The sequence below is a fragment of the Lepisma saccharinum genome, chromosome 17, assembly GCF_977018435.1.
Source record: "Lepisma saccharinum chromosome 17, izLepSacc3.1, whole genome shotgun sequence".
In the NCBI taxonomy this organism is placed as follows: Eukaryota; Metazoa; Arthropoda; class Insecta; order Zygentoma; family Lepismatidae; genus Lepisma; species Lepisma saccharinum.
This window is the reverse complement of record NC_139245.1, coordinates 13,066,024-13,089,773: the sequence shown is the minus strand read 5'-3', so window position 1 is coordinate 13,089,773 and position 23,750 is coordinate 13,066,024. Positions and strand designations below refer to the sequence as shown.

The 23,750-nt window shown below is 38.0% G+C and overlaps 1 protein-coding gene across 1 annotated transcript in view; it reads left to right on the top strand.

Annotated features, from left to right (window-relative positions):
- LOC146001525 (translin-associated factor X-interacting protein 1-like) overlaps positions 1-18,889 on the top strand; it is a 64,685-nt gene extending 45,796 nt beyond the window's left edge. Inside the window, exons 7-13 of the mRNA XM_083138939.1 lie at positions 868-961; positions 3,386-3,527; positions 8,195-8,364; positions 10,002-10,200; positions 15,071-15,247; positions 16,278-16,452; positions 18,684-18,889. Coding sequence (XP_082995065.1) covers positions 868-961; positions 3,386-3,527; positions 8,195-8,364; positions 10,002-10,200; positions 15,071-15,247; positions 16,278-16,452; positions 18,684-18,835 — 1,109 coding nt within the window. The 3' untranslated portion in view covers positions 18,836-18,889. The remainder of the gene's footprint in view (positions 1-867; positions 962-3,385; positions 3,528-8,194; positions 8,365-10,001; positions 10,201-15,070; positions 15,248-16,277; positions 16,453-18,683) is intronic.
- Positions 18,890-23,750: the final 4,861 nt, after the last annotated feature.

Below are 23,750 nucleotides of genomic sequence, written 5' to 3'. Positions count from 1 at the left end.
GCGTCACGGTGCGTTGCGCTAACCACTCCGCCACGCAGGTCGACGTATATGCATTTATGTTTATATAAACATGTGCACACACACACACATACATACAGGGTGGGCCAAAAGTCACGAAGGGGTTATAACTGTGAATAACTTTTTTTATTGATCATTAGTTTCCAATGAGATTTAACAGACTTGAAGACCAAGGATGGGAGATTGTTTACACTTATGTGTGGAATATAATCTCAGGTAGGTGTCCACCATTATGGACCTCACAGATACGGGCCCTGTGTAGCACATGATGCATGACAAGGGTCAACACTTCTGGTCCGAGTGCCCGTATTTCTGCACGAATATTGTCCTTGAGCTGTTGTAATGTTTGTGGTTTGTTCACATACACTTTGTCCTTCAGAAAGCCCCAAAGAAAATAATCAAGCGGAGTGAGGTCAGGCGAACGGGAGGGCCAGTTGATGTCAGTGTTTGTCGAGATGATGCGATGGCCGAAAATGGTCCTCAGAAGCCCAATTGAGGCACGTGCAATGTGTGTGCTGTGGCCCCATCTTGTTGAAACCACATCTCAGGCATGTTCTCCACTGCAGGACGCACAATAGTGTCAATCATGTTTCGATATCGATGGCGGACACCTACTTGAGATTATATTCCACACACAAGTGTAAACAATCTCCCATCCTTGGTCTTCAAGTCTGTGAAATCTCATTGGAAACTAATGATCAATAAAAAAGTTATTCACATTTATAACCCCTTCGTGACTTTTGGCCCACCCTGTACATGTGGAGAGAGAGAGAGAGAGAGAGAGAGAGAGATAATATTCATACACGTCTTTATTAACACTATTCAAAACAAGCTATTTTTTCTTTACAGAAAAGGTCCGTCTGTTGGAGAAAGAGAACAGTGAGTTGCTAACGAATGCAGAGAATATGAGAGGCGTAGCTACACCTAGACCAGAATGGAGCAAGTAAGTGATATATGGAACATATTTATACCTCTCCAAAAATATTTGGAGCACACACCGAGGGCCATATTGCTTGTAAAGGATGTCTCAGAAATATTTTCGTTTTTGAATCCGCCCTCTGGGACAATTCGCACATTACGGAGAAATTAGATAGATCGCAAACGCTTGGCAACATTGTTAATATTTAGTTGTCATGGAGCGTTTTACGGAGCAGCAACGTGCTTTTTGTGTTCGTGCGTTTTATAAAAATAATGATTGTTATGTTGTTGTGCGTCGTTTGTACCGGCATCATTATAACCTGGCAGGAATGACAGACGTCCCAAGCGCAAAGTTAATTAAATATTGGGTGAGAAAGTTTGAAAATACTGGAAGCACTATGACGAGTAAACCGCCGGGACGTCCAAGATCATCAAGATCGAACAGAAACGTTGACCGTGTGCGCCAGTCTGTTAGTGAGGAGAGTGATCGAAAACTTTAGTTCAAGAATAATTGAATGTGAAACTATGAACGGTCATCATTTGTCCAATACTCTTTTCCACAAATAAAAATTTAATGTTTAAGCTTTCTTGTAATAAATTTATCTTTATACAAAAAATGTAAGTATTTATTTTAATAGTTTTAGAAACGAAAACATTTCTGAAACACCCCTTAGAACAGCATCGTCTACATTAGCTACTCGTAAATATAGAATGTAAAAGCATTCCACTTACTTAGCATTGAATTATATGTTTATAATCACTATATACTTCATTCCCTTCTCACTGCACTTATAATCTTTTTAAAGAAAGCTAAAGTAAACATCAGGGAAATCCATTCTGTCTCCAATGGAAAACATGTAGTATGATTATAATCGAAATTCTTGCTTTGGAAGGTGATATCATATCCATATTCTGTCTCTGTTTTGACGAGTGGTACGCGTGCATTACTGTTATTTTGAATAACTATAACAATACATTGAAATAATAAAAAGTACACAATGAATCAATTTCCTCATCGAAATACGTAAAATTATATTACAATACAGAATAATATTTCTAAGCATTCACTGTTCCTCTATTCTTGTACACTGTTTTTAATTTCAACTAGCTGATTGCCGCCCGGCGTTGCCCGGGTATTTATTTATCCCAATCTTGTATTAGAGAGGAAAATAATGAATTCTAACTATAGTGTAAAATGTAACTAATTTTAAATGTGATCGTGAATGTCACCAATTAGCTTAGCGACTCCGAAAAATATGGATTCGACACTAATCTAGGTCATTTGTGGCATTTTATTTTTCACCCCTCTCACCCCATGCCGATAGGTGACGAACTTGGAGTTGAACCGCATTGGGAGTGCCACGAAAACTACGGATTCCATTCGCAACACAGCCTGAATGTTAGACAACCCGAGAAACATTATCGTTGTGCGGATTGCATAGAGTCACGGATGTATGTTTGTGCGGAATTTAATATCGGTGGTTCTCGATTATTTTTACATGTCACCCCTTCCCACCCTCACCCCTAGGGGTGCCAGGGGTGTCTTATCCCCACAGTATTTATTTTTAGGTTGCAAGTGATACGTATACCAAGTTTGGTTGAAATTGCTCCAGGCGTTCGAGAGTTATGCCGGAACAAACAAATATACACATGCACACACACACCCACACACATACATACATTCTTTTTTATATACAGGGTGATTCTAAAGGCAGGGTACAAACGAAAACCACATATACCTCCGATGAAATAGAGACGAAAGTGCCCCTTCCACTTTGACGAGAGATGCCTCCGTGAGAAGCTAGACAACGCCGAAAACGTGTGAAAATGAACTTCACACCGCTGTACAGCCAGTACCAGTGAAGATAGAAAGGCGGAACAAAAGAAGTCAAAAGGAACACCAAAGTCGCCCATCCGAAAAACACCAGGCGGTAGCTGCGCAACGCATGCGCATGGGGTTCCACCTTTAGAATCACCCTGTATATGGGGAGATTAATTGAGCCCTGTGGAGTTGACTTCAGCTACCACTCCTAAGAAAATAAGTAGTGTTGAGTGCTATAACATTAGGTAGATTAGTGGTAAATGCACTGGATCATTGCTAACTTAAAAGTCCAGCACCTGGTCACAAAATATAGTGTTGGGACAAGAAACGGACAGAATATAATGTCCAGTTAAGACGCATGTTACTGAAAAATCATTGTTACCGACATTCAGAATCCTTGTCTACCAGAGGTCGCACATATTTGAGATGACGCCGGCCTCCGCTAAGGCGCATGGGGTCCCGGGTTTGAATCCCGACATGGATGTTCCTGATTGACCATTCATCACTTTTATCATATCATCACTCATCTCAATCTTCGCGATTAGCCAAAAGTGGTGGCAGAAAAGCGAAGTAAATTAAAAGAAATCAATCAATATTTAATATGACGAGTCTTATATTCTGTTGCAGATGTTCAGCGTTTATCAGAGGCGGTCCCGAAAGATGGCTGGAAACAGTTTCTGGGAAGAGCAGCAAAGATATCTTGGACATCTTGCTCTTTGAGATTTGTGGACGCCCCACAGGAGAGGCGGTGGAACTGTTTCAGGGCAGAGTGAGTTAATATTGCTTATTTGTTTTCATGTTCTCACTGAACAAAAGAGAAATTCTGTCAGCACAATATAAATGGAAGCATAGTTTATAAAGCTGAATCGATACCACTTTGAACCGATACCGATTCCCACCGATACAGATACTTGAAAATTGCAATAATTAAAAATTGTTTAAAATATTGATCAATATTTGTGTGTAAATTTTCTTCTCCAATTATATGCATCAAGAAATTTGCTTTAGAATATTCAAGAATTGCATCAGAATATTACAGTAGATATTATGTAATCACAAAATATACAGAGCATTCCCTGACATTCGCTACGAGACTCGGCGGCAAGCGGCCCGGCATCAGTGCTTGTCTTTCCCGGTGAACGGGGTCCGCGACAGTCGCACGCTACAGTCTGTTTTTTTCGCTCTCCCTGCCTTCGCTCTCTTTCTCTTTCTGTTGACGTTGCAGACTGACGCCAGTATAATCCTCCCTCGGAAGTTGTGTTGTGTCAGTTTGTTGAAGATTGTGGCTTAATATGGCACGACAAAAGTTTACATTACAACAAAGGATTTATCTTGTCGAGTGTTACTTCGGAAAGAGGAATTGTGGAGAAGTGCGACGATGTTTTGCAACGAAATTTCCTGGTGTTCCAGTTCCACATAGGACCACTATATTAAAAATCGTAAAGAAGTGTAGAGTAACAGGGTGAGTTCTGAATAAAAGTGGAAAGAAAAATGGGGAAATCTAAAATAAAGTATACAAATACAATCCGCACACCATCCGTGAGTTAAGAGAGAGTATTGTACGAGAAATCGGGAGAATTACAATAGACGAACTTGCACGTGTAAATGCCAATTTCCTTCGGAGATGCCAGGAATGTGTTGCAGCAGAGGGATATCATTTTCAACACCTTCTGTAGTCAAGGTTAGTACACAATATGAAAACTGTAATTCTAATAGCCGACTCTAGCGACTGTCGCGGACCCGTTCACCGGAAAAGACAAGCGCTGATGCCGGGCCGCTCGTAGCGAGTCTCGAGTCTCGTAGCGAATGTCAGGGAATGCTCTGTAGTTTGTGCAAAATTGGTACAAACTAAAAAGAAAGTTTGAATTTTGCATAATTTCCAGGATAATTAGACACTGCGAAATTGTCAAGCGGCATTCTTGCGGATCCTGTGAAAGGCCAATATGCCGGAAACATATCGGTTTGTATCGGTAGATGAATTCTTACCGATACATTTTACAGATACATCGGCATCAGCTCTGACCTGATAGTTTACTCTATCTAAGGTATATTACATTACATGAATTTAGAAATATATAACCTAAGAAAGAAAATCCGGATGGGAAAATTCCCTGCCTCTCTCCCCGCCCAATCGTGCGTCGTACACGAGGGAAACAGGAAGATGTGCACCTCCAATCCCACAAATTATATTGAAAAGTATCAAACAAAAGTAAATTATAACCCCTAACTCAAAAATGTTGCACCTTTAATATTTACTACTGACTTATTTTAAGCTCGGACACCACTAGAGCCTGCATGGTAGAGACGACACCAATGCTTTCTTGCTCAAGGAAGAGTGCCTAATGTAAATAATGCACTGTAGAATACCTTTATGCTGACTGTAACACTAATCAAAGTTGTTGCCATTGGAAGATCTGAAAATGTTGTTTTCCCTAAAACAATTACATTTCATTATTCTCCATAAAATCAAGGCACGTACCACTAATATAACTTTAGTAAAATGATAAACGTACGGTGAGTGTATGAATTGTTTATTAGTTTTTTTTAAAATTGTAAGGGTATTTATTCACTGCTAAATTCCAGAGAAACATTATTACTGACAATGTTTCAGCTTCTCACATTTCTTCTGTTCAAGTGTTACTAATAATGGATACAAACAATATTATATTCTAAGTCAGTTAAAATTAATTGTCTGAAAAATTATGGATGTTTCATTTTTCAATCATCTGTGAAGAAAACAGTCCTAAGAATACTAATTACCTAGTTTTCACAATTACTATATAATATGAGTAAAAACAAGCAAAGCTTATGTTTAACAAAAAGATCTACGAAGCTTTCTCATGCCATATCTGTAAATGAAAATGAAAAAAGTTGCCATTAATTTTTTTGCAAACAATTCGTGCTATTTTTGTATTAAATTTCAAATCTTATAAGACTCACAAACAATGAGTACTTTTAAGAAGAATGATTGGTTTTCAGGTTGCGACAGATGACATTGGTAGCCCCTATACTTGAACGTAATTATCCGGTTCGTTGCTTTTGGAAGGAAGAATTTTGAACTCACTGCAGTTTTTTTTCTCAATCAGAAGTAGAAGAAATTTCGTTTTGAAAGAAAATTAAACATATTATGAGATGTAATCTAAACTAGAAAATGTAAAGGTGTGCAAAAGTGTTATATTTATTCTGAGAATTAAAAATAAATATTGTATAAAATGTTCAAAGTTGAATCATTTACTACTTCACAATGTCATATTTCACACAATCACAGATTTGTCTCGCCATTGATGAAGTGTAAGTGAAAATACACTCTGCTGGGGTCTCCCAAATAAGAGATAGTAGTTAGAGGGAGATTATTTCCATAACATCTTTAGCTGTTATGCATTAGAAGCTTCGGAACGAGTCACAACTCTCGAAGCAACCAATCAACGAAGCGAGCCGCTGACGTCATCTCAACCCAGAACATATCGCTAAGCCCCCTGCTCAGGCTCTAGACGCCCACTAGGCTCGCTAGACAGACTCGCGTACTCCGCTGGAGATGTTCCGAAAGTAATTCGACTCTAATGCTTATTAGAGTTCTGGACAGGAATGTATTGAAGGGAAGAAAATATTGTTTTAAATCAATATGACATTATAAGTCTCCGAGTAAGGGGTGACGGATTTGATTCATGAATATTGCTACTTGTATAGGTTCGTTTAAATATTTAGAACCGTCATTTTGGCTGATCTTATGGCTGAAATTGTTTGTGAGACAAACAAACCCTATTTTTGTCTTGATTACTGTCATTACACTGTTTATGCTTCACTGTCTGTAGAAAAATAATAGCAACGTTACACCTAGAAATTTCATAACGTCACATGTCTCCTTCTGCATTTTTTTCTTGCGTATTTGATGTATTTGGTTGATATAAGAGGCCAATGGGAGGACTCCATCACACACAGCTAAGCATCAGGGAGAAGGAGAAAGAGAGAGAGGACGGGAGAGAAAGAGAGAGAGAGAGTAATATTGAAATACGGAGAAAAAGTAGGGCTTATCCAATGCATTAAAAAGCTACGCAAAATGATTTCGGAGAAGTAAAAGGTTGGTCTCGAAAGTAGTGTCAATATTTGTTAAGGAGGACATGTATGTAACAACAGAAACAAGAAATACCAAAATCATGAATGCCAACCACATTGAGGGCAGAAACGTAGAGCGAGAAAAGAGAATAGGATTAAAAAGTTAGAAAAGGAATGGAGAATGATGGAAATAAGAGGAGAAACAGAGAGGGGGACAAAAGAGTGAAGAAAGAAAAAGATACATAAAGAAAGACAAAATGCGAGGGTAATACTCGGGGAATGACAAGCAAAAGAGAGCACAAAAATTACGACAAAAAGCATGAGGGACTAGAGGCAACAATACTAGAGAAAATGAAAATTTGGGTGAAAGATAACAACAGTAGAAAGACTAGAACAATTTTAGATGAATTGAAGAAAGTAAGATTACATGCAGTGGCGGCAATTGGGTACCAAAACTGAGAGGAAAGGACTTTCTCTTGGCAGACAAGGGAAGCAACGACCCCCTCGTCTCCCCTAATCGCCCCCACATATTATATGATTTGGCGGGAAAATCGTATGAGCCATGGTTTTGAATGTATATATTACTTGTGAAGACGGTCCACACTAAGCACTACATGCTTAACTTGTACCTAGGTAATATTTGTGACAGGCATATATGTATATATACGTATATAAGATATTTCAACAAAGTTCAAAAAGTATCACATTTCAACACTTCTACACTTTCATCAATTATCCAAACTACCGTCTATGTTACCCTTGCGAGTTAACAAATAAACTTAGCGATAAGTGAGAAATATATTTACTCGTTTGGCTCTACTCAACATTATGCAAACAAATCAATATCTCAGAAACCACTAATTGTGAAATTTGGTAGGCTAGACGAATACATAAACATATTACAATTATTCAGCAAGAATTATTTACTCAAGTCAGCAATTGAAATCAGTTTATACGAATACATATCGCTTAGTTAAAAACTATTACTAAAGATAAGATTTGATGTAGTGAAAGGTTATACCAAATACTGGCATACATGAATATAAATTATATCAATTGATCCTTGTCTACGTAACTGTTGATTGAAATGGTATTGATTTTTTTAAAATATACTCGTACTTTATTATATTCTTAAAATTTACATTTGTATGATCTTCAGGTAATCAGATTCGTGTTAAAAGTACCAGTCATGAGTCATATGTGTTAAATGCAATTCTGCCTGATATTTTGTTATAACAAATTTAAGTAATTTCAATGTTATGTAGATATATATATCCATCCACACACAAAATCATTGAGAAGCTCTAACCACATACACACACACTCACATGTATGTGTGTGTGTGTAGTGCAATTTATGTGGTTTTCATTTTTAATGTTTCAGGGCACTGGCCCGGAAGTTCCCCCATTTTTGAGGTACGAAGGATTTATTAGAAACAGGAAATTGGAGATGAACGATATTCTCATACTCATCAACGATATTTGGAAGGAGAAAGATAAAATACCAATGCCTACTAGTCTGAAGGAATTTGTCGGCACCTATTTTATTCAAAGGTATTTGAGATGTATTTTCATAATTAATCATAAAAAATGCATTTGCATTTTAAATCTACTCTTTGGCAGTAATCATGTGTTTTGCTATACCAGTTCATCGATATTGAGAATTGATAAACTTTTGTTATGAAGTGGAACTTGGCATTAGAACTAAATTTCATTCCAAATATATTTTATTAGCATCAGAATAAGACACGTCGTGTATTTTTCAAGATTGCCGCTTAGGTGGCTGAGATTATCGACTCATACTCTGGCCACAGAAAGGTTTCAGGTTCGGGCCCTGTCATGGGTATGGGTTTTTATTCGTGTGAGTATCCATTCATCAGTGTCATCTAACCATCCTCCTTCATCGTCACGTATAGTCTTAAGAGACAAAAGCGACGTAAAATATAAGAAGAACTACAAGTTTTTATGTTTGAACGTATTCATGTGTGCCTACCTGCATGGACATGTGTGTATATACAAGAGATGCGTATTTATGGGCTAATAGGGTGGGATGCCTCCCATCCCCACACCTTTCTGACGCCAGTTTATATTACATTGTCAATATTGAATTAAAATGTATACATATTTGAGACAAGAGTTCGTAGAATTGCCAAGTTTCTCGTGTCTGTTGCAGGCCCGTAGCCAGGCAGGGGCCGGGGGGAGGGAAGGGGGTTAGCACTAGGGTCAGCCTCCTCGAAATTAGGTCATTAGGTAAAACTATTTTTTGTATAATTTGTTTGCAGTGAAAAGTGAAAATGCAGATAGCAGTTTCATTCATCTTGTTTATGAGCCGAAGTCTAGGTAGAAGTTTCTCCAGACTTTTGAAAGTTATTTTTTAAGGGGGCTTTTTTATCTGTACCTTCGCTGCCTCTTCCACATCTATGTCAAAGGTCAACAGCTCTCAATTTTTGGGAAGGAAGGGGAGCTTTAATGCTTCGGGCAGGGATGGAATGTACTGTAGGCACTATGATTGAATGTTGTGTATTGGTTCTTGTATGATATAAATGTCTGTATTATCAAAACTAGTATGGAGTGTGTAGTAAGGGATGATGTCAGAAGAAGTAAAGTAACACTTAAAGAAAAGTTTTAGAAGATATAGAAAAAACGGTAGTATTTGCATGATATTTCTAAATTTTATGTTTTACAGTAATTTGATGACCTCCCCCCTCACACATAATTTACCTTCATTTCATGTTGCTAAACTTTCGAAAATGGACTTGGTCTACAAAGCCCCCTGATAACCCGTCAACCCCCCCTCCCCTGGGGGCTGGTCTGTTGTAGACTTGGTTGGGTTACTTAAAGAGGCAGTGGGGGGGGGTACACTCATACATCTTCTCACTGTTCTTAATGGGATGAAACATTTAGTACTACTTCAAAATGATATTTTGTTGTGAAGATACTTAAACGTTTATCTTGTTCTTTCTCTTTCTTGTAATTGTTGCCGTAGATATTATTATCTTATTTTGTAAAGAAGTAAAGGTAATATTATTACGGCATACTATCTTTACGTTCATGGTATAGCTGTTGAGAGAGACACCCGTGTGATGTATAAAAACGTTTATAAAATAGAGACACGCGAATAAGAAAAGACACGCCATATGATTTGCATTTCTTTGTTTCATAAATCTATGTGAATATTGGTTTTACTCTAGGTACCACCTTCCCATCCTGCGATACGAGTGGATCTACGCACTGATGGACGGTTGCTCCAGGTTGAAGAACGCAAATTTCCAGATCGGATTGTTCTATGGAATCCTGATGGAGGACTATGACGAAAAGATCTATTACAGCTACCAAAGGGACATAAAACTCCTTCACAAGTGCCTCAGGGATAGAATGGAGGCTCTGGAGGTAACGCAGTGTTTTCTTTTCAGTAGTTGTTACCAATTTGGTTTTCTCCATTGAACTTTTCGATCTCTTCAACGCTATTTGAATTTCTGGCGCTGATACGAAAGTTCAGCTGTTAGTGAGGGATTAACTTTCTCTCAGGAATTTTATCATCTGTCAATTCCATTGGTGCAGATTTGAACAGAAACGAAAGAAGTCATTATTAAACACATTTTGGAGTGCTGGATTAGAAAAATAATATTATCTATTCTTTACTGGCATTTACTTATTTTCATGCTGTGCAAGGGAATACCACTAAAATCAATTTCCGCATATACCCTAAATCTGTGGTCCTTATATTTCGCGATAATACATTAATTGTTTCTCGGAATTGTATTTACAAGTGGAAAAAGTGACATTGTAAACACATTTATCATTCATGTTAAGTAGAAATTAATGTAAATTTAGCATTTTACGTGATTATTAGTGTTTCTCGCGAATTTTACATTTTGCACATGTTGTGTAACGACACGAGAATCATTCATTTTCTTCTATATGAGTTCGGTAGTATTGTTTCAAAAGCAGTATTTTGATTGAATAATTTAGTTGGTCTTTTAAATCCACTTTATGCACAGTAAGGCTAATCGGGGCTGGACCTACAGTTTAAAGTGGGATCCGAACCACTATGCGCCTGCACTGGGATTCGAACCCGAGGTTCCTTGATTACAAGGTGACGACGCTGCCACTGCGCCATCGGGAAACCCTAGCAGTATTTTAAGAATGTATCACAAATGATACATGACAGACACATTACAAGTTGCTACTTTACCTAACAATTTTCCAACACACTTTATCAAAGGCTGGGCCTCTCCTGAAAATACAGTAATACCGTGATTGAAGATTATGGGTAATTTGGGTCATTTTTGGTATGGGATTAAAAGGAACGTAGAACCTACATACAATCTAAAATGTATCCAAAGCTTATCAGAAATTATATCTATTTTTGTTGAGATAGGACAATAATTAAATATTTCGGAAACGATTAAGTGTTGTGTCAAATTACGTGCATCAAATAACCGTGGTTATTGTTGAAACAATGCAGTTCGTCTTCCGTATATTTCGTTTTCATAGAAACGAAAATAATTGCATCCGAAGATTTATCTTAGCGTGAAATATTTAATTTTGTTCTACTTAAATTAGATAATGTTCCATGCCGAAACACAATATGACAGCACTTTAGAGAAAGACTTATTTCTCACATTGTAATTGAGTAAGTAAATGAGAAATAAGACATTGAAAAATGTGTAGCAATTATTTTTTTTTATTTAGTTAGTAGTGGTAATCTACTGAAGCACATAATGTAATTCTGAATTTTGTTAAAGTCCAATTTCTGCTCAAGGAAGGCAATAGAAAACAGACCCAAAGGTAAGTGTGTGATGTAAAATTGTGGGCCTCAACTGTGTATCGTAAGAGCAGAGCAATACAGTGGAACTTCTCTATAACGTACAACCATCAAGAGAGTAAGAAAGTCCACTATTGAAAAGTGTCAAAGAAAAGGCTACTTTTGACTAATCTCGACGGTGAAGATGAGTGATGATTAGATAAAACTGGTGAAGGGACACTCACAAACAACACCCTTGACCAGGTCAGGATTCGAACCCGGAAACTTCGTAGCTAGTTCAAAAGTGCGCCTCTTCTCTCGTCTTCTCATATACCAATTTGACTTAATTCCCTATTTCTTTTATTCACGACAGAGAAACTAAAACATCCATGTCTTACCCAGGATTTGAATTAGAAATTCCTGGCGTCATAGTGTGCTGTGCTAACCACTTTGCCAACTAGGTCGATTTCTTAAGTCTCTCTGTGCATAAAGTGGACTTTAAACTCATAATCAAATCACCTCGCATTGGACCCGAAACGCCTTGATTACAGGACGACGAGACCAAAACGGTAATACCAAGCCATCGGGAAGGCATAATAGTTATTATATATTGTGATATGATCTAGCAAACGTATGATCCTCAATATACCTCACTTTCCTCTTCCACCACCGCCTACTCAGCGAAAACACATTCGGATGATGAACTAACTAATCGAATGACTAAAAAATAAATTTAGATTTCCTTAAAATATATATTTCTTTTTACAAGGATATGTGACAAATATTTTCAATATTTGAAAATTCGAACATGAGCTACAACGCCGCAATGAAGAAACATGTAAGACCAAAACCAATAAACTGAACAGCGTTGTAAGGGGATGATCTTCTGGTAAAGATTTCAAATGTCAACCCCTCTTCCACACAGTAAACCTCGGACGGCATTTTTTGCAGACTGTGGTGCCTGGAGCAATAACTAGTATAATCCTCTGTGTTCTTTGCGCAATGGCGTGCTGTCCCTATGTGTTTGTGATTTCTTATATATCATATCATCTAATAAGGTAGGCGAGCCAAAGGTAGCCCGTATTCCCAAATCATATTAGTATATAACACAGCTAACAAATGGCACTACATTAATATACCCAGTCCTCCCAAGGTGCGCCATGCAGAAAACGAACTGTCTCGGACTGCCAGCAGCCATTTTATTTAAGTTATTGTGGACCCCCTGGCGTCCAGGGGATTGTGTAGAGCAGTCCTCCACGGAGGGCGGATATTCGTCGTTAATGTGTATAATGCATTTCAACAATCAAACGTTTGACACCAACAATTTTCTCTAATAAGATGTAGAAACGAAAATGAACAGGAATTTTCTTGAGCACAAGCATCATTTTCTAAGCCAACTATAAACCGTGATCTACCTTTGGAACCCATGAGCCACTCTGGGAACACGTGTATTTTTTTTAAAGTTACAAGCAATGTTACAAAATATCCATTTGATACACGTTGTTAATTAGTTATAAGAGTTATTTCTTTTAATTTCAGAAATGTATCTCTCATTAGAGATTTGTACCTTTGTCAGAAAAGTTCCAGGACTGAGCTCGTAAAAAAAAAATTATTCAACTTAGGAACTAATGGCCCTGCCACCGTTTCTGGAGATCATGAAAGCAAGCAGGGAAAACTTCATCTAGGATGCTTCTCATCACATCTGTCACAAAACCGTTTGGATTGCTACCAATATTCTCATGACGCTTCCTTTTCAGCGGTGTTTGCACACTGAGAGACAAAAAAATAATCACACGGTAACTTGTCGGGTAAATATGGGGATGTGGTAGAGCAGAGATACGATGCTTGGCCAGATATTCCTGCAGTGATAAAGCAGTATGTAGCCTTGCATTGTCGTGCAATAAGAACCACTGCCCAGATGCCCACAAATCAGGACGACACCGCAGAATTGCTTGACGCAAATGTTTCAGGACGTCAATATAAAGGTTTTTGTTTATCGTTTGTCCTTCAGGATGATATTCATGGTACACCAAACTTTTAGCATGAAAAAATAAGATCATCATTGTCTTTGGATCATCTTGCACTGAATCTCTGCCTTTCCGAAACCTTTGTGCCATTCAAAGATACGGCTTCTCGATATAATGCCTTGTCACCAAATGCTTGCTGTATCATATTCCATGTTTCACTAGGGGTTTTCCAGCTTAACACAAAAATTAATGTTAACTCTCTGCTCGGAATGCACGTCCATCACGACACTTGTGTAACTTCCAACTAAATGCGCCAACAAGCCAAACAGTGGGCTGCTAAGCACAGCCCTGCCACCTAGTGTGTTTACATGGAAACACTTCCAAGGCCATTTCTATTCAGAACACATATCAGGTGACTGAATAACACCCATTTCTTGTGTTTGAATATCACAGGTAAAGAATAAAAAAATCAGTCCTGGAACTTTTCTGACAAAGGTTGTAAATTGGCCTGGAAGCTTAACCAGTGCCAGCATTGGTTCATCTACCTTAATCAATAATCTTCATAGTCGCATTATCCAAATATTGAAGAAAAGCAACGCAAAATATCCAAATCAAATCAAAAATAAATTGTACGTGTGATTATGCTTGATGTACCTAGAGTGGCCAGATTACCATTAGACTGTTCTTGCAAGAGAAACACGTGGGGTTATTGTTGTCTAAAAACTTGCAGGGACATACGTGTAATAATAAGGAGGAAGGAAGAATAACTATAATTTTGTGAAAGTACTCAGTAATAATACCCATTTCTTGTGAAACAGTTTATTCAATTAACTATAATACATTAAGCAGGAGCGTATATTCCAGGCTAGCTAGGCTACCTGCGAAGTCTGAAGTCAAGAGAATAAAATACAGGAGATAAATCGATCAGAAATTGTAAATAAAGTTATTCATATCAGTGAGATGATGATGGTGATTCTGAAGTTGGCAACCTGATTTATTATGAGTTGGCAACCTGATTTCTTATGAGTTGGCAACCTGATTTCTTATGAGTTGGCAACCTGGTTTCTTATGGGTTGGCAACCTGATTTATTATGAGTTGGCAACCTGATTTCTAAGGAGTTGGTAACCTTATTTCTATTCATAGCCTAGGACCACGTGACATAGTGAGGCAGCCCAGGTATTGGATTCAGTATACGCCACTGATATTAAGGATGGGTTAGTACGAACAGTCATAACGATTATAATTTTTAGGAGTAGTTAGCACGATACACAAAGACGCCAGGGGGGCCTAAATTAGGGTCCTTGATAAGGCATGGTAAGTGTTAGTTTGTCTCATCATCTATTTCACATTCATCCTCGTTGCGATTAAGCTAAAGAAAGACAGATGATGTACAATATCCAAAAATACAAACCTGGTTTCAAACAGTATTAATATTTAATTTATTAAAGCAATTAATTGGCACACTTTGATACTCGTATCTTGTACATATGAAAAGCCGATAAATCGATTCTTATTGATTTTTCCTCCTTTTATTTTGTTTTCTAGTTGGAAGGAAGCACGGCCGAAGCGGGAACAGTAGCTCCCCAGACCTTTCGCATGGTGGCGTCAGTGCTCTTCCCTCTCAGAAGCCAAGATTTTCTGGACAGGCTCCTCAAGGCAGCCACCGAACAGCTGAATCTGCAAAATGGAGACTTCCTGCCTCTTGAGCAGCTTTTCAAAGAGGTATGCTTATGACATGTGTCTCAAAAAGACGGGACATTTTGAAACGGAGGTGTAGAGAAGTGTAGTTACAAGAGATGTAATCATGGAAAGGAAAAGTTGGTTGGTTGATTTGGTGTTTTTAAGTCCACTTTATGCACAGTAAGGCTAATCGGGACTGGACCTACGGTTTATAGTGGTATCCGAACCACTATGTGCCTCCACCGGAAGACAATAGTACAGAGGATGCCATTACATACATTATATATCGCTGAAGAGATGGATAGGTTTATGTTTTGAAGATGACGTCCATTTCTGAGCAAACATTCCTGCAGTCATCGAGGGACATCCTGCCTAGCTCGACGTTACATGTTTACAGAAATCTGAGCAATTCTTCAGTTGTAGCAGATCGAATCGAAAGGATCTATAAGGAAATCACCGAGATTTCTGTAAACATGTTACGTCGAGTTATACAGGATGTCCTTCGATGACTACAGGGATGTTTCCGCAGAAATGGTCTTCATCTACTGGACGACATCTCAAGACATAAACCTGCCCATCTCTTCAGCGGTATATAATGTATGTAATGGCATCATCTGTACTATTCTTTTCCATGATTACATCACTTGTAACTACACTTCTCTACACCTCCGTTTCAAAATGTCCCGTCCTTGTGAGACACCCTATATCTGAGTGGATGACTAGTTTGTGTACCACTATAGCTCTTGTCTAGCCTTACGGTGGGCGCCCTACATGCTGGAAAGAGAATTGGAGAGCGGGGAAGCGACCAATCCAGTGCGATGAGAAACACAGCAGCTTGTAGAACGAAGCGCGCGCAGCACCTTGTCCCGCAAATACGTAAGTCTCGGCGACACCGCTGTTGTCTGGTTGGTCTACGTTCGCAGCTCCTCACTTCCCTTGTCAGATGCAGGCCGCCCGCCGTAAGACCAGACAAAGCTATAGTAGGTACATATAAGACAATAAAATGAATAAATTCATGAATAGAAACGAATGTTTACTCAGAATAACCTAAAGTTTTATTTCCATCTTTCAGTCGGATGCTGGTTTCAGGGGACCGTTGTTCGTAGAATTAGCAGAGCAGATGGTGCAGGAAAAAGAGGAATACGCGAATGAAATACTTTGTGAATTAGATGTGGATGAACATATGGAGGAAACTAGAACCATGCGCGAATTGAAAACGGCTTTCCAATTTGTGGATCCACACTTACGTAAGTGATCTGTTTTTTCTTGCGACATTTGATTTGATTGATTGATTTAATTAATTTGCTTCATTTTACTTCGCTTTTGTGCCACTTTTGGCTAATTTCGAAGATGAGGATGAGTGATGATATGATGAAATTGATGAATGGACACTCACAAACCTTGCGACATTTGTAAATGCACAGAACATAAAACCTGTGACATTTCTCGTAGCAGAAACAGCAAGGAGTCCTCAGCTGGTTGGATTCAAACTCAAACACGGCTCAAAGCAGTTGTTCTACAATAGAGAATAGTAGGAAGACCAAGACGAACATGGAGGGATATCATTGAGATGGACCTAAAGGAAATTGTTAAGGATGGAAAATGTAGGATTGATCTTGTCCCGGGATAGGGACAGATGGAAGGCTTTTGTTGCTGCAGCCATAAACCTTCGGGTTTAAAAAGACTAAGAGAGTTAGTTAGTTTAGCTCCTTAATTTGAGAGGGTTGTTCTTGCTCTTGTGAATATTGCAGAAATGATTAATATCACAATAAGTTTCAATTCAGTGGTAATAGGCTGTTTTCTTTTCTATTACACTGAAAATAGTATTTTCCAGACACTATTTTCAAATTCTTATTTGTTGATTTATTTGTTTCGATTGCAAGAGGGGAGAATAAAGTTTTAATAATTCATTGTTACTCCAATTTCAGTATTTCCCATGGTAACTAATTCATTGCTATTTGAAATACTATTGTTTCCATGGTGATTAATCGTTATCTTTCGGAAATTCAATTCTTCTAATCGTGACTAAAATTATTATTTGAAATCATTGCTATCATAGCGACAAGTACAGCGTTATTCGATACGCAATTATTCCTATGACGACTGATTCATTGCTATATGAAATATCATTGTTTTCATAGTAACTTAGTCATTATTTTTCGGAAATTAAATTGTTCCCTTGGTAACCAATTCATTGTTATTTGAAAATTTATTGTTCTCAGAGGGACTAATTCATTGGTTTTTGAATGTTCAATTTTTCCCACGTCGACAAATACATTGTTATTGGAAAGTCCATTGTTTCCATGGCGATTTGAACTTAATTGTTGCATAAAATTTCATTGTTTGCATTGTGACTTATTCATTTCTTTCTAAAAATTCAGTTGTTCCCGTGGTAACCCATTCATCGTTATTGAAAATTCCTTTGTTTCTGTCGCTACCAATTGTTATTCGAAATTTCGTTGTTCCCATGGTTACTGATACATTGCTATTTGAAACTTCATTCTGTCTTTGGCGACGAATTCATTATTTTTAGAATGTTCAATTGTTCCTCATGGCAACAAATTTATTGTTCTTGGAAATTTCGTTATTTCCATGGCGACTAATTCATTTTTTTAATAAAAGAATAATCGTTTAATTAAAAATCTATGTATCAAAATAATCAATTTTAAAATACTTATTTAAAAAGCTTAAACTAATGTGTAGATTTTGCTATATTATCAGGCTTTCTTGTAACTACTATTAGTAATTTACTATCTAACTAGTTCCCTAGCCTTCCTAAACCCGAAAGTTTATGGTTGAAGCACTACAACAAGCCTTGCATCTGTGCCTATCCTGGGCAAGATCAATCCAATCTTTTCCATCCTTACCGATTTCCTTTAGGTCCATCTTAATGTTATCTCTCGTCATCGCCTTGTAATCAAGGGGTTCCGGGTTCCATACCCGGTGGAGACACGTAGTGGTTCGGATCCCTAAACTGTAGGTCCAGTCCTGATTAGCCTTACTGTGCATAAAGTGGACTTAAGCAAATCAAACCAATTAACGTTATCTCTCAATCTTCGTCTTGGCCTTCCTGCAGGTCTCGTACCATCAGGTTTCCCAGCAAGAATTCTGCAAACTCTTGTTTCCTCTCAACATTTATTATTATTATTCCAGTGCACTAACACTTAGATCCAGCAATGTATGACGTCCTCTGGCACCCACCCCCTCAAAGCAAAAGTTTAATTTACACTGGACTAACTAATACATTTTCTTTATTAAGCGATCGAGGTTCAGCCTAGGGCTGGTCTGCCACCTAAACCTTATCAATGTAATGTTACATATATGATGAAGAGCATATGGAGCAGTAAGCTACATTTAAAATACTATGACCGAACTTCTTCTGGTAAGTTATTTGAAAATGAGAAATTTTGATATAACAATCATTGTTTTCTTTAATTCATTGAGTTAATACTATTCTCCAACATTTCTTTTGTTGCAGAAGAAAGCACGGAATTAAAGAATTACCTCTCTTGGGTGTTGAAGACTCCTGTAGCTGACATCGAAGATGCTCCTGTTGTAGCTGGCCACCAGATATACGAACGAATCATGAAAGGGGACATCAAGCGGTTTGGGCCTAAAGTCACTGCATAACAATAAAAGCTTCGTTCTATCCGTTCTTCCTGTGTAAAAGGATTAGTAACTTTTGAGGGGAAATAAATCTTCTGAAGTTTGTTTTAATGAATTTGCATTGTTAACTGTAGTGGTCTCAGGACATTAACATTTTGAGCTGTAGCACGTGTTGCTGGCCAGAGGCGTGCCAAAGATTTATTTTTTGGTGAAGGCTGAACATTAGGTACTCAACGTCGTACTCAGGGTTCTACGATTACGTGTGCGCCAAGACGGCCGACATACAGTATATATCCCCACATACACACTCACATTGTATTCCTATACAATGTAACTTCCTCACAATTTTGGTGACATCCCAGTTCACAGATTCCCAATTCACAGACTGCCTGAATTGCTTCCCGATTCACCGATCATGACCCCCCCCGCCCCCGGCGGAATGTGACACGTGCAGTCTTCTCTTCACGTGCAGAACCTCTTCCCAATTCATAGATTTCATCCCTCCCCACTTTAGGTTAGGACACTGTCTTTCTACCTATTAGAGAGAATTATGCGAATATATCATCTGCAAGAAAAATAGCCATTATTGGAACTATGTTATAAGTGCGCGTCAAATCTCCTGCATATGGCCTTGAACGGCTGAACAGCACCAGCGAATCACAGACGTGCGGCGTTGCCTAGTTCGCTCAACCACGCTGTCTCTTTTCCGTGTGAGATTTCGACATGGCACCGCTGCAGTGCGCTTCTATTGGCTATCGCCATATGCAGGAGATTTGACGCGTACTTTTTTTTAACGACATATTACATATACAGGGCTTTTAAATGGCTACAAAGCAACTTACCTCCATCATTATTTCTTCCAGGGTCCATATCGCATAAACCAAACAACTTTCACTTGGATCACAAAATGTTCACTTCGCACAACCACGTGTGTGTGTTTATTGAATGAATCCGTGAAGGTGCTTGTGGAGGAGTGGTAAAGTACTTCCTCCGAGGAGGTGGGCGCGTATTGTGGACGGGGGGAGGGGAGAAACTGTGAACCTGGAAGAGTTTCGATAAGACTGCACATGTCACACTCCGCCGGGGATCATGATCGGTGAATCGGGAAGGAATTCAGGCAGTCTGTGAATTGGGCATGAATCACAATTTTATGTTTTCTCTTATTAATTTGGGAAGGCTGCAACTCTTTCCCTCGACTACGCCCTTCTTGCTAAGTAGTAGAATTAACAAGGTTATTTTAGTCAGTGGCGTACCCAAAAAGGACACTTCTACAGTTTAACCTTGCTACTTCAAAAAACGACGGGAGAATCCATGATAAACGTAAATTTGTGTTTTATTCATTTCAGCAAGTTATAAACCATCAGTGGGGCATGAACTAGGTTGGGGGTACCATGTAGCCCCCAATTTATTTGGAGGAGATACAGTAGCCCCTAAATCATTGGATCCAAATTGTACCCCTTGTACTCCTTCAAATAATTTAACAGATGCAAAATCCTTTTTAGAAGCTCAATGCAAAAATTTCATTTTGGTTAAATTCCCCCCTTATCTAAAAGAATTCAAACCACGGTGAACCTGATTGCGGTTACCGTTACCTTACTTGAACTGTACTTTCGGAAAGTTTTATGTGGAAGGATAAACTTTTACAATGTTGGATTGGTGTCCAGGGCTTTATCTGTTCTAGAATTGTATGCATGTTTAAAATCCTGTCAAAATGTATCTTGAAAGTAGCCATATATTTCCTTTTATATTTAAAAATTCAAAATTATTTTGTGAATGTTGCTTTCCTATTGACAGTTTAAGGTTATGCACGAACACACACATAAATTCACCTAGCAGCGGTAGCTCAGTCGACCTCCGTAGCGGAGTGGTTAGCACAACGCGATGCGACGCCAGGAGTTACGGGTTCGAATCCCGGGTAAGACATGGATATTTGTGTATGTCCTAATGAGAAATACTGAAAATTGAGAAAAAGGTGAAAAACGAGGGGGATACTACCGCTTAGGGGTATTCCTTCTAAAAAAAAAAGTTGTAAGGGAGTCTGACTACCATGCGAGACACCCGGGTTCGATCCCGGCGGTGCAGAACCGGGATTTTTTTCACCTGTTCAAGCAGCTCCGGCGTCCACCGAGCGTCGTGTAAAGTGGGTACCTGGAGGAAACTCTGCTGGGTAAAGGCGGAGAGGGGCGTGGTGCTGATCACATCACCCCCACCTTCGGCCGTGATCAAGAAAGCTTGGGGCCCTAACTCCACACCCCTACATGCCTTCATGGCGTGGTGCAAAGCACAGGGGTGCACTTTACTTTTTTTTACACATACATTCGTGTATTGAAGTTGTACAGTCATGGACACTTTTGGGTTGTAATAACTCCATGGGTTTTCTGTGGGATCATTACAACCCAGAAGTGTCCGTGACTGTACATTGCCACATCCGAAACGTTCCTGCGACTCTGTCAACCATCATTGTAGCCTCTATTTATACAGAGGAACGACTAAAATTACTATAATATACACTACAAAAACTCTATCTACAGGAGCTTGGACTATAGATTGACCTAAAATTTTATCTCTTAAATATATATATTTTCTAAATATGAACGAATAGTACTTACGTGTCATCTATGTGTCACATGCTTAGAAAGACACACTTCATTACTATAACTGAGGTAACAGATGACAACATAACTTTCTAGCTCATCATTGTTGCTATTGTTGCTAGCCGAGATGCTAATGCTCTGATATTTCTGTGGTCACAGAGTTTATTAACACGAAAACAATAAAGTTAGCAGCTGAAATACACGAATAGAAATGAAAAAGCTGTAAAAACTGCAAACTGTAGAAATGTGACTTTTTCTATATTTAGTAATGATAATTTTTCAGATACAAACGAAAAATAAATAAAAATTAATTTTTAGTGACTGGTGTGCACATTTTATTCATGATATTTCAAAAATAAAATATTATAGTTGTGAACAACAATTTGCATGAAATACAGGTATTTTGAAGGATAACTTTCGGATTTGGGATCCCTTCCTTCCCAGAGCCGAACCCAGTAATATAGTTACTACTACTACTAATAATAATACTAATACCACAGATCTGTGCTAATACTAATACATAATAAAATATTTATTTTGTGTTTGAGGGACAACAATGGGTTGCTCCACCATCTAGCCATTGCCACGAGCAACATAAGATTATATAAGCATAGAAAATAAAAGGATATATGATTGATTGATTTATCGATTAATTTGCCTTATTTTACTTTGCTTATGTGCCTCTATGTGACTAGAAAGTATAGAATTTCACATACACATATATATATATATATATAAGGATATACACATTATAATAAAGCTGTTATCATATAATACTAATTATGATTTTAAAAATAAAATAGTCTGGAGCGGATAAGGGTGTCAGTAACAAACTACTTTACGATTCAAATATTGCTGATTTTTAATAATTTATTGTTAGTATTATTTCGAGGGTATTGTTTCTAGGTAAAGTTCCCCGTGCATATAGCACCGTGCCATGCGTATTTACATACCCTACAGTGCTGCAGAACCAAGTGGATATAACGCTTTCTTATTGGCTGTGCGCACCGGAAGTGTTTCTGTTCCGTGTCCATCTTTACTTGTTTGTTTGTTTGCAAGAAAAGGATAACAAATTAGACTCGTAATTATTTAATAATAAAGTTTGTAATAAAAGTGTCAAAATTATGTGGAGACATATATTTTTGTTTAAAATTGTGTAAAAAATTCAATGCAATTGTTTTCTGGTGATAAAAATCAACATGAATTTTTAATATCTCATAATATTAAGGCATAATATTGTTGAACCGGTTTAACAATATCAATGATATTGAAAATGCAATAAATTATGTAATAAACACTACGATAGATTGTGCAAACAATTAAAACTTCGAATTGAGATTGTTTGCAATAATCTAGATATGTATTTGTATTTTCCAAATGATCATAAGTGGTTACAATGTTTGCAATGACGAAATTTTAAATAGGTAAAGTCATTCACTTCACGAAGAGTTCTGTTTTCCTGTCTTTCAAAACATTAATTGCAAGGATATGCTAATGGGGGGGTTTCTTGTCTTGTTGGGATCGATCTCTGAAATCTACACTGTAAATTTGAACCCTGCCATCTAGCGTTTATCTCTTACACCAATTACTTTGAAGGAACACTGGATAATGAAACGTATTAACTTCCGGAATGACAGCCAATCAGAAGCCACATATTGCTGGAGGTTCTGCAGCACTGTAGGGTTAGTAAATACGCTTACGGGGTAGGCACGGATATTTTGGAGGTCATATGATCAGCACTATGCTCTTGTTAATAGTAAAAATACCTTCAACTGTTTGAAGATGCTTGGGTACCAAGACACCTATTCTGCCAAATTTTCACTGTGTACATTACCTTCGTCTGTGGTACAAGTCTTGATGTGGTTACGGTATTTCTACATATCTATTTAATGTTTCTAATCATACATATGCATATATAATATTCGTATCGAAATTTTTTCTTGACATTAAAATGTGAGAATAAATACTTAAGAACCAATAAAAATAATGTTAAAGAAAATATTCCGCGTATAATTCACATGGTTACATGTCAAACATGGACATATTTTATTATATTTGAAAGAAAATCAGGCTGGCCTGCAAGGCGGAGTGGTTAGTTCAGAGCGCTTCGACGCCACGAGTACCAGGTTCGAATCCAGGCCTGGGTATGAGTGTTCTTTGTGAGTGCATCTTCATCAATTTCATCACATCATCACTCATCTTCGCGATTCGCCACAAGTGGCAGAAAAGCAACGGCAAGTAACAAAAATAAAATAAAATATCTAAAAATACCAATTACTTTGACAACAAATATTTAACATTCACATGAAGATATTGAGCGAGATCACTTCAGCAACACCTCCCTT